Here is a 16,210-nt window from a genome sequence, read left to right on the forward strand (position 1 = left end):
AAGGAGGCTACAACCACCAGTAAGGAGGCTATAACCACAATACATTGTACATTTCATGTTTTAATGTCAAATAAAATGCTGTAATTCATAAAGGACTAGATCAGATTTGTGCATTTAGACAAAATAATCATCTGCTGATGGCGGTTGTCACAGTAAAGATGCTCCCATCCACAATGTGACAAAGGGTACAATTTCGGTGCAACAGCTCTGGGAGCTGCATCGAGCCAGTAACAGGAAGTTGTTTACTCTGTTTTATGACAGCATGCCATAGAGGGAGACAGTGTGAAACTTATTGTGACATCTTGTCTCCTGAGGAACGATGAAAATAAAAACATTTGAAATCTAATCCAGGTGGTCAGACTGAGATATATTTACAGAGATGTGAATTGATCGCACTTCAACCCACCTACAGCACAACCGCAGCAGACCAGTAACAGGTGGCTCAGAGACTGTCTTTACACCTGATATTAACTAATGAATAATCTTTGATGGTTAGATTATGATAAAATTTTCTGCACAAAAGGCAGAAATTCCAGGTAGAAACGCTTTAAAAAGGTGCACTGAGGACACGATCGTGAAAACCAGCTGTGTAGGTGGACTGAGACATAAGTGGACATGTCAGCTGCAAAAACAGATAATCAACGTTTGCATGTGAATCCAAAGAGTAAGCAAACAGGTGGCAGGCAGCCTTGGTACAAGCTGAATATACATGTCTCTGCGAACCTACGCAGAGAAGGGTATTATGGGTAACCACAGATCACAGGGTCTTGAAGAGGTGCCAACACGGACATAGTTGACACACATACAAACGTTATCTGCTGCATAATGATCCTATCAAAATCTGTAGGCTGTAAGGAGCCTAATGTATGTACAGTATCCAAGAATGTTCTATGATAAAGTGTTCTTCGATGTCTCCCTCCATGTAAATATTAAAAGCAGTGTGTATTCTGACCTGCGTTAAGCAAGCGAGAGCAAAACTGAACTTCAGTGTTCAGTATCTCAGAGATGCATTTTAAGAGAACGTGTAAATGTAATCCAGCCACATCAGATAAAGACACAGTCTGGGTAGAAGACGCAGGTTAACCACAGGTGTAAATGGGGTCAGAGTTATGGCCCAGTTAGGCTACAGTCCTACATTAGCACTGTTCAGAGCAGTGGTGGTGTCGTGTGTGTGTGTGTGTGTATGTGTGTGTGTGTGTGTGTTGGACTGCGGATGGGGACGCAGACACAGTGATAAAGAAACGGAGTGAGAGACAGAGGCAGGCTCTTTACAAGCCGTAACCAGTTGAACATCATCGACTTTGGGGAGGAAATCAATCAGAGTTGGAGTGTGACTTTATGCCCTTAGCAGTTAAATTTAACAGCCTTTGTCTTGCTCCGCCGCAGTCCCCCCACCCCTCATTCTCCACGGTTGATTTTTGGTGCCCTGCTTATCAGCCCTCATTCCCCACCAACAAAAGAGGCGCCTGCCGGGAGACCTCCTGAATCCACATGACGAGCTCTCTCCAAGGAGCCGTCCACGTCGCCGTTATCAGAACCACCCGCAGCCAAGACGCTGTTCCAGCCTGATTAAATTATAGCTGATACACGGCGCTTGCTCTAAGTGTGTGTGTTTGTGTAGGGGCTCGGGGAGATACGCAGACATTCAGCTGCGTCTCATTTTACTGAGAATGAGTCTTGTGTCTGTTGTTACACCAGCAGAGAGATTACAGCATTTGACAAAACGTGAGTAAACTGGCAGTGATACTTGACGCTCAGGTAAAAAATGTACTTTAACAAATGTAAAGCTTTTACTTATTAATTCCTCGATTTCTTCAGTTCTTTTGTCTTGTGTGTTTCTTTCAGTCTCACACAGACACAGAGATGACACATTTCATCTTTACAAAAGTGAAACATCAAACTTCAAGTAGACAAAACTACATGTGTTCACTTTGTACTTAAACTGCCTTCTGATGTTTGTCAACCTTTTAAAGACATTATTAAAGCTGCTAAATCAGTAACTGCATGTTGAGCCAATTGAACTTAGTGCCCTGTCAATCTCAATGATACTAACTGGGGAACTGTCTAGACCTGCTCTATAGGAAAAGTGCAATGAGATAACTTCTGTTATGAATTGGCGCTATATAAATAAATTGAATTGGAGCAGGAGGGACACTGATTCAGTGGGATATAGCCTAACTAACATTGGGGGGGAAATACCCAAAAAGTAGCCCAAATTATCCCAAGGTACCAAAAAACATTTTTACCTGCTGTATCAAAAAAAACAGTAGTTCAACGAGGTGGAAAACTACCTACACCAAACATCAGACAGGCAAAGTTAGCAACTAGCTGGTGAACACAGTGGAGCATTTAGTAGCTAAAGAGCAAGATATTTCCCTCAGGAGATGGTGGAGACCAAAATCAGAGGAAAAAAAGCAAAATATTGGACTTACATTTATCAGGTGTCCAGAAACACGACTCCAGATGAATGCTAACGTTGCTCTGCATTTGCTGGATGTGTAAACAATTTTCTGCTAACACGTTAGCCATATCAGCTTATATGGTGTAGTTATTTCAGTGTGTTTACAGCCTGTTCCACTGCCCACAAAGTGGCAAAAAAAATAAATCAATTACTGCAGGTTTTTAAGACAGAAGTGTAGACTTTCTTTACAGCAGACACTGACCTGAGCTACCTCACCTCATTAGTGTTAATTAATGACACCTGTGCTTTTTCTGCTGGGACATGTTTGCTATAAAAAGGTCAATTACAATTAGTCTTGCTGTTATTTTCCGTATTATTACTTTTAACACTGCTTTAATTATTACTTTTATTAGTGTAATTATATTTTTATAACATTATGGTGTTGAAAGTACTTTTCCTTAGGTTCGAATTTCTAGTACCCTATAGCACAAGAAGCCAGGGTTGACAGGGTTATTGATCCAACATGTTGCAGTGCAGATTTTAATTGCTGTGAATAAATGATTCTCTGAACAAACAATACTTGACTACTAATTGAATTCCTTTTTCAGGTTTCAACAGCCTGATAATGAACACATTTTGTTGAATTATTGATCACTCTGATACAACTGAAATGTTTTCTGCTCATGTAATGTGCTTGCTTTTTGCATCATTTAAGACAGAAAACACCACTCTATATGAAAAACAAAAGGAATGTTTGAACAGGAAAAATGTCACCTTGTGAAATATACTGGATCAACTTCAGCCAATAAAAGGGGATTAACAGTAATATCAACCTTGCTTGTTATTCATAGGTCAGGTTTTTAAGTACTGATTCCAACTGCAGATTTTTTCAAATGTTTTATAATTCGATCTTTGGTCATCAGATACCTTTTTACCTGGACTTTCTACCAACTTCATTACATTACACAATTTACACTGGAGTAGCCCTAGGTTTAACCATATGTATGGGTTCTTGTGAAGAAACATATGCATGTTCCCAGTGTACCACCTCTGGTATGAAAAAGATGTACCGATACAATAACACAAAGAAAAAATTCTCTACATCATTATATTAGATGGAGACAGACACACTGACACAGGTGTAGATCACACGTACGTTACGACGTGCATCTACAATGCAAGCGGCCTTGAGGGAAATTGGGAAGGAAATGTGAGGGATCATCCCATCTAATGACAGCCTCAACTGCACCTACATTTTCAAATCCAATTTCAGTGCAGACTGATAAAACACAAGCCGGAGGTGTAAAATACACCCTCTGTGTCCTGTCTGTATTTGAGCGGCTTCCCTCAGGTCGTACTGAGCAGCAGTTTAGGCCGCCACATGCTAAATCAAACACAGAATTTCTTGTTTTCTCCCCATGTGAAATAAACCTGCTCATTACTGACATGAAAATTCTCCACCACATGCCTCAAGATCCCCAGACATTCATTGTGTCGTTCATTCATACGCACACATTTTTTGAGTCTGAACTGTCTTTCCAGTTCAAACTCAGACTGTCTTTACAAACAGTCTGAGAAAGGAAAGAGTTATCTTCCCTTCTCAGACTGTTTCGTCATTTTAATAGTTTTTAGAGGTCTAGAGATGTATACCTCTCTAGCATTTCTAATGAAACAAGACTAAGAGTCTATAGCCACGCTGTCGGCTCTGTGAGGCTGCACTTTTAACCATGAATGCACTAACCACAAATGTCAACCTCATGGTGGTGCTAGAGGAAAAGTCAGGGGATCACCAAAGTCATTAGGATTCATCCTCTGGGCACCATGGATATCTGCACCAAATTCCATGGCAATCCGCCCTATAGTTGTTGAGATATTTAGTCTGACCGACCAACAGACTGGCCACTAACATGGCTAAAACATAATCTTCTGGAGATCAAATGTTTTTTTTTCTTCTTTTCTATCTTGTTAATCATCTTGTGATCACTTGTGAGCCTCTGGGAGGCCCTGACCCCCAGGTTGAGAACCACAAATCGACTAAATTTTTCAGCACTACCTCTATGTGCAAGCGGCTGATTTGAAGACTCAGCAGCAGTTGCATCTGAATTTCTCCACAATAAAGGAAAACACTAATGATAATATTTTCTGTTGTATGTCCTGCTAAACTCTGATTTATATACTTGGGCCAGTGAGTAAACTACCTAGCATACACAGTGTTTATATTGCATCCATACATTTCAATAGTTGTATGCTATTAAATACTGGCTGCAGTCCTACATTTCTGTGTTGCATTCACTTCCTCAGTGCCTCTGGCGAGTCCTTCATTACAAAGTCAATTTAGTGGACAACCATTATTCAGACCCACAGGACAGAACATGAATGATGGATACCAAGAAAAACTAAACTACAAAGCCCCCTGGGAGTGACAACATTGTACAATTTCTTCAACTCTAAAACTAAAGCAAGAAACTGCAGCTTTGGCTCTCTGTTGGTGCTTTCCAATTGAGAGCGATCCATTAAGTTGTGTGATGCTTTGCTTCTAGTGAAGCTGTTGGATCGCTGGAAATGTGGAGTCTTTGAAATCCATCTGAAACTCTTAAGTGTCTTCTCTGCCTTAAGGGACAGTAAAGTTTTACATGAGTGAGTCGAAAGTGAAGTACTTGCTCGGCATCTCTGTTGCAAAAACTGCATCCTTCGTCCAGCTGATATGGGACTAGCTACAAGCCACTTTCTCATTAAGGGCAATAGTCTGACCCAGAAATACTGTTAGTGTGAATGTCTGCTCAGAGGATAAGCCTATTAACTATGTTGGTTAATAAAACTGTTGAAGTCATCTCATCTTCTTCCATGTAAGAGACAAATGGGAAAGAGGAACAGTGTTTACGCACAAGAAGAAGAGTTTGTGATTGTTTTTGTGTGCAAAAGAAAGGCTTTGTGCCTTATAGATAGATTTAAAGAAATTATAACAGTTTTGTATGCAAATATAGAAGATGGTGAAAGAGCAGGAAACAGTGTGCTTTTGAGAAATAAAGAAATTGTAAATATTTTGTGTGAAAGGGAGAAAGTTAGTGACGACTATGAAGTTTGTGAGCGTGTTTTAAGTAAAGCAAATACTGTAAGAGACTATTAGAAAGAGAGGAAGGAAGTAGGATCTTATCTTCTCTTGAAGAACGAGCAAAAAAGTATCTCAAGAGGGAAGCTTAAACTTAAACTACACGCAGTAATTACTTAAGTTGAGTTGAAGCCCTGGGGTGATTTTTTTCTCTCGCTTGTATTCCCCCCACCCCTTCCTTTATTATCCTCGCACTCGGTAGTCGTCTTAATGTGCAATAAAAACGGCTAAATTGGCTCTTCTTCAGGTACGATCTGGTTTTGTTTGGAAGTAGTAAATGAGAGGTACAAAGACGCCTTCAGAGACAGACAGCTCAGTCGCTGGGTAATGCTCCTGAGTGCAATTTACTGCTCAGCCTCTTCAAAAACTTCAAGCATACACTCTTGTGTCATACTTCCAAAGGCCGACTGCCCAGAGCTTTATAAACACACACATATATATATATATATATCCACACTCAGGCGCAACAAGACTATGGGGTGCAGGGCTGGGTTGTTAAAACTTCAGCGTTGAAGGAAAAAGGGCCCCCTGGGCATAGTGACATAATTGACTTCCCAAAGAAAGAAAACAGTGAGCCTAAACACTCCCAACAAGTAAACTAGGCAAACTTCACAGCCACTCTCTCTTGCACTTCTCAGATCAGCCGTACCAGACTGCCTGGAGAAAAGACGGCAGCTCTGCCAGCTAAGAAAAAGGCATCTGCTCCCGTTTCTGTTGTGTGTGTGTGTGTGTGTGTGTGTGTGTGTGTGTGTGTGTGTGTGTGTGTGTGCATGCGCATGTGTGTGTCTGCCTGTCCAACCACCCCCTCTCCCAGTGACGAGGTACCACTTCCTGGCCCAAGCCCACTCGATTGGCCGCCTTCCCATCTTCCTGCTGCGAGAGGCCTGCTTTCTGCTCTGCCAACTGATGTCTAAAAAGGGGAACAAGAAATAGTTGTGGGGAAAGAGAGTTTGTGTGTGTGTGTGTGTGTGAACGCGTGCGTGCGTGCGTGCATGCATGCATGCGTGTGTGTGTGTGTGTCTTAACTGATATCCTTGAGGGAATGAGTTTGAGGGTTAGACATTCAGAGCAAGGCCATCTTGGTTTTGGACATCTATTTTTAAAGCAACAGTTTAATGACTCAATGTCTGTTATCATTAGCAGCGACAGTAACTAAATTAAAGGCGCTGTGTGATGAAGATACTGAGATATAGAGGCCAGATATCATGTGGGATTTTGGTTATCATAAAATGTTTAAATTTCAACCTACAGTAGGGCTAAACGATTGAAGGGAAAGAATTAATTGTAATATTTGAGACTAATATTCAATTGCAATTAAAAGGTACCCTGTGGATCTTCCTTGTAAACAAACAAGGTTGAGTTGACATTCACTGTTTCTCACCAAACAATCTTGTGTGTATGAATTTCCTTCCTCATAAAACATTTACAAGGCCAATATTTTAAATCACGCACTGTTTTCATGCATGTTTGTTAGCTAACAGCCTTCTTCCTTACCGTTCCTGGCTCATTACTCATTTTTGGCGCACTATTGCCATCAACTGTCAATCAGTGAAATGGCAACCATCGGTAAGAATGTGTTATGTATCACGTCGTCTGCGTGCTCGCGCCTCGTACATGTGCACAACATCCAAACAAAACTGAGACTCGTAAAAAAACTGACACATAAAAACATTGCTCTAGTGGTCAGAAATTCTACAGGGTACCTTTGAATTGTGATTATTTTCTATAAATAAAAATTTCATTGGTGGTCTACATTATGATTAAACAAGACAGGTTTGTGCAAAGCATAATCAAAAACGTATTTCTACAAATTATGCTTTTACTTGTTGAGGTCCTGACAAAAAAAACAATAATTTGGTCAGCATGCAAGTAAGCTTCAGTAGTTCTCCAAATCTAAACTGACCAATTTGGCATTTAGTAAGATGATGTATGCATTAATGAAAATGCATTTCAGGTAGAAAATGTAGATGAATGCTAACAGCTGAAATGTATTGCAAAGCACTGCTGGAAATGCTGGAAACTTAAAATCATTGCCTGAAAACATTTTTGATGAAGTCACAAATTTTGAAAAAACTAAATGTCTGTACTTGCTTAGTTATCATAGTCATATTACCAACGCCTGGTTTATCAAAATGTCCTGGTGTGTAAATACTGTATGTTCTGAAAGCACCAATACCCTTAATTCTGTCACAATACTGATATCGAGGTGAATATTGTGATATTTGATTTGCTACCCGTGGAAAGTTCAATAACAGGAAATCCAATTAGAACAGTTGACTTTCATGATCTTGCAGGTGAGTGCTAAAGGACAGAATTTCATGTAAGTGATGAGACTTTAAGTGATAAACGGAACAGACAGACAATTTAAGGCGGTGTTTGCATACGAACACACACGAGGGATTTGATACATGTGCACTTGGATTTGTGAGCCCACCTCCTCACTTTCCCAGAAAGGCTGCTATGTGTCAATGTGTGAGTAAGGGTCTTACATTTTCATGTTATATTTGGATGGGTGTATAAGTAAGGGTCCTGCTGTATATTTGAGTTTTGAGTAACCCAGTTAGTGAGTAGCGGCTCATTTTAGCCCACTCCCCTCTGCCGGAGTCTACGTCAGCCTAAATCTATCTATGACGGCTAGCTCATCCTCTGCCACCCCCATATACAGCCGGGCGCAAGACACACACACACGCACACACACACGCACATATGCCACTTTCTTGGGTTTGGGTGCTGCTCTACTATAAAAGTACTATTACTAGGAGGTAGCACACTAGCACTAAAATAAGGAGATGACTAGCGGCATCTTCCTCAAACAGCAGGACCATCTGGTGCTGAAGATAAACATTTAACCTGAAAATTTCTGCTCTCAGCAAAGTGATTCCTGTCAAAGTTAGTGCAGATTAAACAATCTGTCTCAAACAACATTTCAATTAACTCAACAGCAGTAAAGTACTTCAGCTAGCTGTCGGTCAACGAGCAAGCCAACTGTCCTTTCAAGTGTTAAGATGTTTCTGTTCAGTGTCAGATTTTATGTCGGGCTTACTGACTCCCAATTCACCCTTAGTGCGAGTGAATCACAAAGAATTGTGGGATACATAGCAACCGTTGCCAGTAACCTCTTTCACTGAATGATGCTGACAGCTTCCAGCCCTCATTCAGTGGCTAGCTGCTCCTTCAGTGGTATTTATAGCTGCTATTGATTGAGACAGATTTGGCTGAGAAGGAAAAGCAGTACTTGAGATTTAGCGGCAGACTTTGGAATAGGCTTTGTGTGTCTGAGTGTGTGGCCGTTTGGTTGTGTGGATAACCACACTGTACGTCAAAGTCACCTGCAGGGACTCTTTAACTCCATTAAATTGTTCCATGTGAACATGAAAATCATCACATATTAAAAAGAACCGTCAGCGGCTGCATTGTCCTCGCCAAACTACAAACCCATCAGCTTTAGTAGTCCCTGCACACTTAACTTGAGTCACTTGATCAATCCTAGCTGGTGGCTTGACTTACTGTAGGAGGCTACTATCTGAACACAGACATGCTGAGGCTTTCTGTTTAGACTGCTGAAGGATGACTAATCCTCTATTTAAAGGGCTCAGGCCTCGACTGAAGACTTCTGGCATACAGGCAATCAATTGTAGATGCAGAGGTGACGCAATTCACTTTCAGGGAAACTGTAGGTGGTCACTTATTGGGATAAAAGTGTATGTATGTGTGATTTAGGAAAGGAAATGTAACACTCCAGAAAGAGTTTAAAAGTGGAAAAGTTCCCCTATTTTGTTCTGACATTCATCCTTCAATACTTTTCATCATAAGTGGACTGAACAGGATGTGGAGACTTAACAGTGACAGTTGCACAAATATAGTTCCTTTTGCTGTCTGGGTAAGACTCTTGCCATTAGGTGGTGTAGTGGTAATTACTGTGATTATGTGTAAAACACTGATGCAGCTACTGTAGGTATGAGGCACAGCCCAGCACAATCAGCAGTAACAAAGCAGCTTTAATCCCAGACATGAAGGTCCTCAGGGTTTTACAGCTTTTACACAATGTTTACCGATGGTGTGCTGACCGAAAACTAAGTCATACAGAACTACATTAGGAAACTTCACAGTGGAAAGATAATTTGTTTGCAGTTTAAAGCTCTGAAGGAAAATCCTGTGGAAGCTTTGTTTTTCTCTTGATTTGATATTTCAAGGGCAGTAATTAACGATTATCGATAAATCAATGAACCGTTTAGTCTAATAAAATGTCAGAAAATAATAATACAATTTCCATCTTCAAATGCATTTTTTCTGACCAACAGTCCAAAACTCAAAAGATATTTAATTCACTGTAAATGTAAAACATAAAAAATAAGAAAATCCTCACATGTCGGATTCTGGAAACAGTGAATTTGGGGGATTTTTGCTTGAAAATGGCTTACAAGATGAATTGATTAAATCGACTAGACCTTCCAGCTCTAGTTACTTCCCCAGAATCAAATCTAATCTGTGTTAATGGTTGATAAGATGGGTTAGTTTTTCCTTTCAGAATCTTGGCAAGTGCAGCGTGGGTCCAAAGTTAACACTCGCCACTCGCCAAATGCGAGTAAAAATCTATGCTGAAATAGGCCTACTTCACTACAAACTCTCATCACTGCAACACATAAGTTGATTGACCACATTTAGTTTTGCATCAAATGCGTACACGGGTGGCAGCATGCAATATTTGACCGTCAATAATCGTACTGCAATTCTTTGATTGACCCAGGCTGTCCACCATCGCTACGGTTACGCTTACTTTATCTAACTAACTACCCAGCTCGATTACCAGTACCAGTGGTAAGTGGTACTGGTAATCGAGCCGGGTACCACAGAGGAGAATTTCACGCTAACCGCAAAGAGAGTCTGCTAGTATGTGGCAGCACATTACTGGAGTAGATCAACCTAAAAGGAAAAATGAAGAGCATGGTGGAAGAACGGTTAAAAGAAAATTTACAGGGAACTGGCACTTCACAGATACAGGGGTGAGAAGAGATTGGCTTCTGTATGACAGCAACGCCAACACAGTTTACCAGCCATTGGGAGATAGACCAAAAAGTTAATTTTGGACCTTGAGTGCAGCTTTAATCTTCCATGTTGTGAGCTGAAATGACAGTATTAATGCACATTCTACAGACATCCCAGCTGTTTCTCACCTGGCCAGTGCCTGGACCTTGGCTGTGTGTCTCTCCTCCAGCTCTGCCAGCTTCCTCTTCAGCATATCAGTTTCCTGCCTCAGGCCCGCTGAGTGCTCCATCTCCCCATCCAGCAGACTGCGAAGAGACCTGTCAAATACATGAAGTAGATCACATCAAGTGTGTCACATATTTTATACAAAATACAGTTTTCTGTCCAGATTACATTCAGGTGATACGTCTTGTACATACCTAATACTCTACATTCAGACATACTAAATTTTGATATATGGTAATGTTGTTTTCATAAACATTAGATCGGATGAATTTCTTTAATTGCAGTAATAACTGACTGTCTGAATCACATTCAGCTCTGATATAAAACACTTAATCAACACACATCTGTGATTGCATCGCTGTTATTTCAAAATTGAGTACAAATCACAGTTTGATATAAAAATCTAAATAAGGCTCGGCAGAAGAATCACATTTATTTATGATTAATCACAGAGGTGTATAAACATAACACTGTGTTTTTTGGTCATTACAACAGAATTTTATTGCAGTTTGGTCAACAATCCTTTTTTGCAGCTGTTAAATGAGTGTAAATCACAGTCTTTAGTGGCTTATTGCTAAAAACAAAACACAACAAAACTGTTTTCTGCCCCCAAGTCAGCAGGAAAAAAAACTCTGGTCTGAGGATAAAAAGAAAACAAGCTGACACAATTTATACAGAAAGGTCATGTGTGAGTGTGTGTGTGTGTGTAAGTGTGTGTTTGTGAGCAGCAGATAAGGAGAATATATCCCAACGTACATGTTTTGTTCCTCCAGCTCGTCTTTCCTGTTCATCATGGCTACAATGGCCTGACGCAGCTCCACTGCAGAGGAGAGAGACCAGAGTGAGATTCCTGCACTAAACCTACTTCAAACACATAAAATACACACAGACACTACACACAGCAATATGCATAAACTAATAACCTACAGTTTTCAAATGTAGAAACAGAATCCCACTTTCACACCACACTTGCTGGATTAATGCAGCACTTTTGTTCCCTGCTTAAGATGAACTGCTTTGATTAAATCAGGTTTTACTTTTTTTCTGCTGACAGAAATTATACAGAATGATATCTGACTCTCAAAGAACAGTTTTATTGCTACAGTAAAAAATACTTTTTTGGAAACTACTATAAAACTACTACTATAGGGTAGGAAAACACTGACTATCATTTGCATTAAACTATGTATCCAGAAAATATGAAACCAAACTCTACTTGGAAATGGCAGTGTGTTTCTGCTACACATTATCATGTCAAGACAGCCAAGTAAAAACGACTAAATGTGAATAACAACACAATTACAAGTGAATTATAGTCAGTTGAAAGGGTGTCATTTCCAGTAGGTCTATTGCTATAGTGATATTACTTTTATATTCACATCATACAACTGTCAGCAGGACCAGGGCTGTCATTGTCATTTACGTCTGATATAATGGAGGTTCCTCCGCGACTACAGTAAAATAAAACATTAGACAATATCTCAAAATTGTTTATATCAAAGCTATCACCCAAAACTATTTCCAGAGTATTGGTTTTCGGATATTTCTCCAAAGCTGTTGTAATTACTGAGCTCTTGTGAAATACGCTGGTGAAGTAAACGGATGCTGTAGATCAGCTGTATTGAAAATACAACTATAAATTGTGTCTCAAAAGATGGCTTGTAGGGTGCCACTAGAGGTCAAATCAAGGGATCACCAAAGTCATTACAATATATCACCTGGGAACCACGAATGTCCAATCCATCAAGTAGATGTTATATATTTCGCTGGATATGTGAAAATTTGACCTGAGGGTGGCGCTAGATGGAAAGTCAGGGGATCACCAAATTCATTAGGATTCATTATCTGGGGACCGTGAATGTCTGTATAAAATTTCATGGCAATCCATCCAATAGTTGTTGAGATATTTCATTTCAGTCTGGAGCCGTGCTGCTAGCAAGAGACCAAGTCTAAACAGTGACACTTCCAGCATCACTATGTAGGAAAAAAATATTGGAATAATATCTGGGTTCATATAATTAATGGTGTTAAATAACATTCAAAGTCAGTTCAAATCAACACAATTATAACATGTCAGATGGTACTTGAGCTCATCTGACAGGGCTGTGGGGTATGACAAAAAATGTTGGGAACCACTGGGTCAGACAAAACAAGTGATGTGAATATGTCCCTTTGGAATTTAGGAAACTCTTATGGGCATTTTCATTCATTTAACTTTTGCTATGGAACTTGGTCAAAATATCAGATGCCAGCAACTTCAGTGTAAAATCCTCAGTATCCTTTTCAGGCTTAAAGCATCAGTCAGTTGAACTGTATCAGCAACAGCCAAAATCTGCTAGCAGTCAGCTGCTGGCTGAAGTTAATCTCCATCCTGATGTAAAGATTTGGCAGATTTAGGCAGGGCTGTGTGGTGGTACAGTGACTCATCTCCATAGTTACGCTTGGAGGTGCACATGAAGGTTTCAAAGCCCCTAACTAGGCTGTTACCAGGATTTCCAAAAATAACAACCATGAGACAAGGAGTTAATCTACCCTGCACTTTGCATTCCACCATTTACATACACACTCACACAAACACATGCAGAGGCCACAACTCTATTCTCATAACTAATGTAGGGTGTCGATGTAGCCCCAGACACAAGTAGGTCTCCTCCATCCCCGAGCTAAGTGCCTAGTTGGGGGAGGAGGAAGAGGAGTGCGATGAAGAGCACAACAGAGAGCAGAGGGGAAGAGAGGAAGTCTATTATCTCCACAGCTCCATTCTCTACATCAGCAGGCCAGAAATAAATATGACCTTTAGTCCGACCACACGTTCACAGCGGGTGCCACAGACGAGCCATTAGGGACTTCAGTAGACCCAGACGCCCTTCTGTCCTCACAGGGGGACATGGACAAATTACAGCACAAGTGTGTGTGTGTGTGTGTGTCTGTGTGTGTGTGTGTGAGTGGAAATACATACGCGTGCAACGTTGTGCTCATATGTGTAAGAGCAACCTTTGCTGGGAAAAAAGTGTGTGAGTGTGTGCGCGTGTGCCTCCACCGGAACCTACACGCTCTTGCTCAATTGTTCCAATAATAGATGCATTAGCAGAGAGCTAGGCCATGTAATCGAGGTGCCTTGTGAATTATAGACTCCATACTCTCCAATCAATGGACTGCTTGGCCTCGCACCCTGTCAGATCTGGATGGAAATCACTGAGGGATCTCTCTGCAACACCATTTTTCCTCTCAGTTTTTCCCCACACACCTTAAAGATCCAGCAGGTTTTTTATTCATCTGTGTTTGTGTGTTTCACAAAGCCTTAATCACAAAAAGGGCAAACACTGTCATTAGCTGTTTTTTTACTATTCTTTAGCGCTAAACATACACACACTGTAATGATATATTGCAAATTTTCCTATTCATAGAAGGTCTTTTTACACTCTTGTGTCAGCATCTGAGCCAATCAACTGCTCCTTTTGATCCCTGACTTAATCAACATGCTCAAGCAAATTACTACTGTGCTTGCATAAATTTGGAGAACTCACACAAGACAGATTTCTTAAAAAGACTGGTCAAAAATCGAACCAGCAGAGGCCAAGATATGCTGAAAACACTGGATCCTACATTTCCCATAATGAATCTCAATAGTGTCTTTCATTAGACCCCCCCAGTGGCTCTAAAATGAACTTATTTTAAACCCCTCCCCCTCAGTTTGAAGTGTAGGATTTCTGTTAAAATTGTTAAGTCTCAAGCCTAAGCCAAGATAACCCTGATGACATCACTATGACATTATCAGGGTTATTTTTTGGACTTTGGAAAGCTTCCTCCAGAGCCACAGAAAACATTATACAACTGTTTTAACAGGCTGAGTAGTACACTTCCTGACGAGTGCCCCTTTAACTTTGCCTTTATGAAGATATAAGTAGTGAGCATTAGTAAGAAATAAGTTAAGTTGCGGATAAGACTTATTAAATTGTGTTTTTCTTAAAGGCAAAATCCACAATGAGATATTCTTATAAAATCAGTACATCATCAATGTGTGATAAGTGCTTTCCAAGAATTTTTCTTTGAGTCACTATCCCTCCATCTGCCTGGTCTTCTTCCTCAGTGGTTTCCTACGTTTCCCAGAAAAACTTTGCACGACCCCTGGAGAAACGCGGCTGAACTTGTTGCTTTGGGTTACGTGAGTAGGCAGGAAGAGCAAAAACAACAGAGCCAGTGATAGCGAGAGCAAGAGAGCGAGATTTTTCCAGTCGAGAAAAAGTCACAGCCTTTTAGTCAAAATGCAAAATTTGTTTTGGCTGCGCTGCATTCTGGTTTATTGAGCCGACAGTAGGCGTAGAAATTGGCCATTTTTTCCTCCGTCACGATGGATTTCTCCCTACGAGAATGTTGGATGTCAGTGAGTCTGGAGAGAAGCTCTTTGATCTTTGAGTTTGAGGGACTGATATCAAAACCTGATGTTACAGTGTTTCAGGGTGGATCTGACTTTTAACTAAAACCTTCTCCTTGACTGAGATGTGCTGTTTTACATCTTCTTAAAGCCTCGTGAAGCTCTGCACCTTGAAGACTATTTTCTCTGCCTCTACCCCAGCAATTTTGAGATCACCAGCTCTCTCCGTGACCCTGTGACCTCCTCTTACCGAGGGCTAATAGACTGGACGACGGCTCAATCCCAGTGCTTATATGCAGCTCCACTCACCTTTCCTCCCCTGGCTCTCTGTCTCTTTCCCTCTCCCCCTCAAAGTCACACACACACAGACACTCTCACACTTACACACACACACACACACACACACACACACACACACACACAGATCCAAAGAATCAAACAGCATCAGTGTGAGCATCTAAGAGTCTGATTAGCTCCAGGGCACCGAGCAGAACACCAACCTGTGAGTGGGTCGTGCAAACATTTAAGTGCTCATCAAGTGTTTTCTGAATCTGAAATTTGTATCCACATCTGAAATAGCTGATGTAAATGGCAGCCATTCACACAATCTGACTTTTCTCACAAGCAAAATCCTTTGAGGGGAGCAGACGAGTGTGTATATACAGTAAACGTGTGCATACACTGGACCAACAGTGCCACCTGGTGGATCGTTTGCCATTGTAGAGACGTTATGGAAAAGAAGTGAACAATCTCTTGGCACAGGACTTCCCTCATAGCAGTTAAACATAGCACTTTAACTGCAAAGAAAAATAACAAGGTTTGAAATACTAATCAGTGAGTTTGATTTCATTTGCTACAGACGACAGCTGTGGTGAAATTTCCAGACAAAGACATGTCAGGACTCCCACAGGATTCCTTACCATCACAAACTTCTTGGCAATATACTCTGAGATTAGATTGTCTTCTGATAAAACCTCAAGTGGAACTGGTGATTCAACAATTGTGATTTTTGCCGTCATATTTAATCTAAATCATTTTAACGTTTGATTTAATTTATCCTCAGCACTACGAAGAAATTAAGAGATTTCACTTACTGAAACTTGTGCTGTATTAG

At 40.6% G+C, this 16,210-nt stretch overlaps 1 protein-coding gene across 1 annotated transcript in view; it reads right to left on the bottom strand.

Annotated features, from left to right (window-relative positions):
- Positions 1–16,210, bottom strand: part of snx29 (sorting nexin 29) — a 128,990-nt gene that overhangs the window by 99,162 nt on the left and 13,618 nt on the right. The window contains exons 12-13 of the mRNA XM_044178470.1: positions 11,478–11,541; positions 10,685–10,813 (exon numbers count right to left, since the gene is read on the bottom strand). Coding sequence (XP_044034405.1) covers positions 10,685–10,813; positions 11,478–11,541 — 193 coding nt within the window. The remainder of the gene's footprint in view (positions 1–10,684; positions 10,814–11,477; positions 11,542–16,210) is intronic.

Source organism: Siniperca chuatsi, linkage group LG20 (genome assembly GCF_020085105.1).
Source record: "Siniperca chuatsi isolate FFG_IHB_CAS linkage group LG20, ASM2008510v1, whole genome shotgun sequence".
NCBI lineage: Eukaryota > Metazoa > Chordata > Actinopteri > Centrarchiformes > Sinipercidae > Siniperca > Siniperca chuatsi.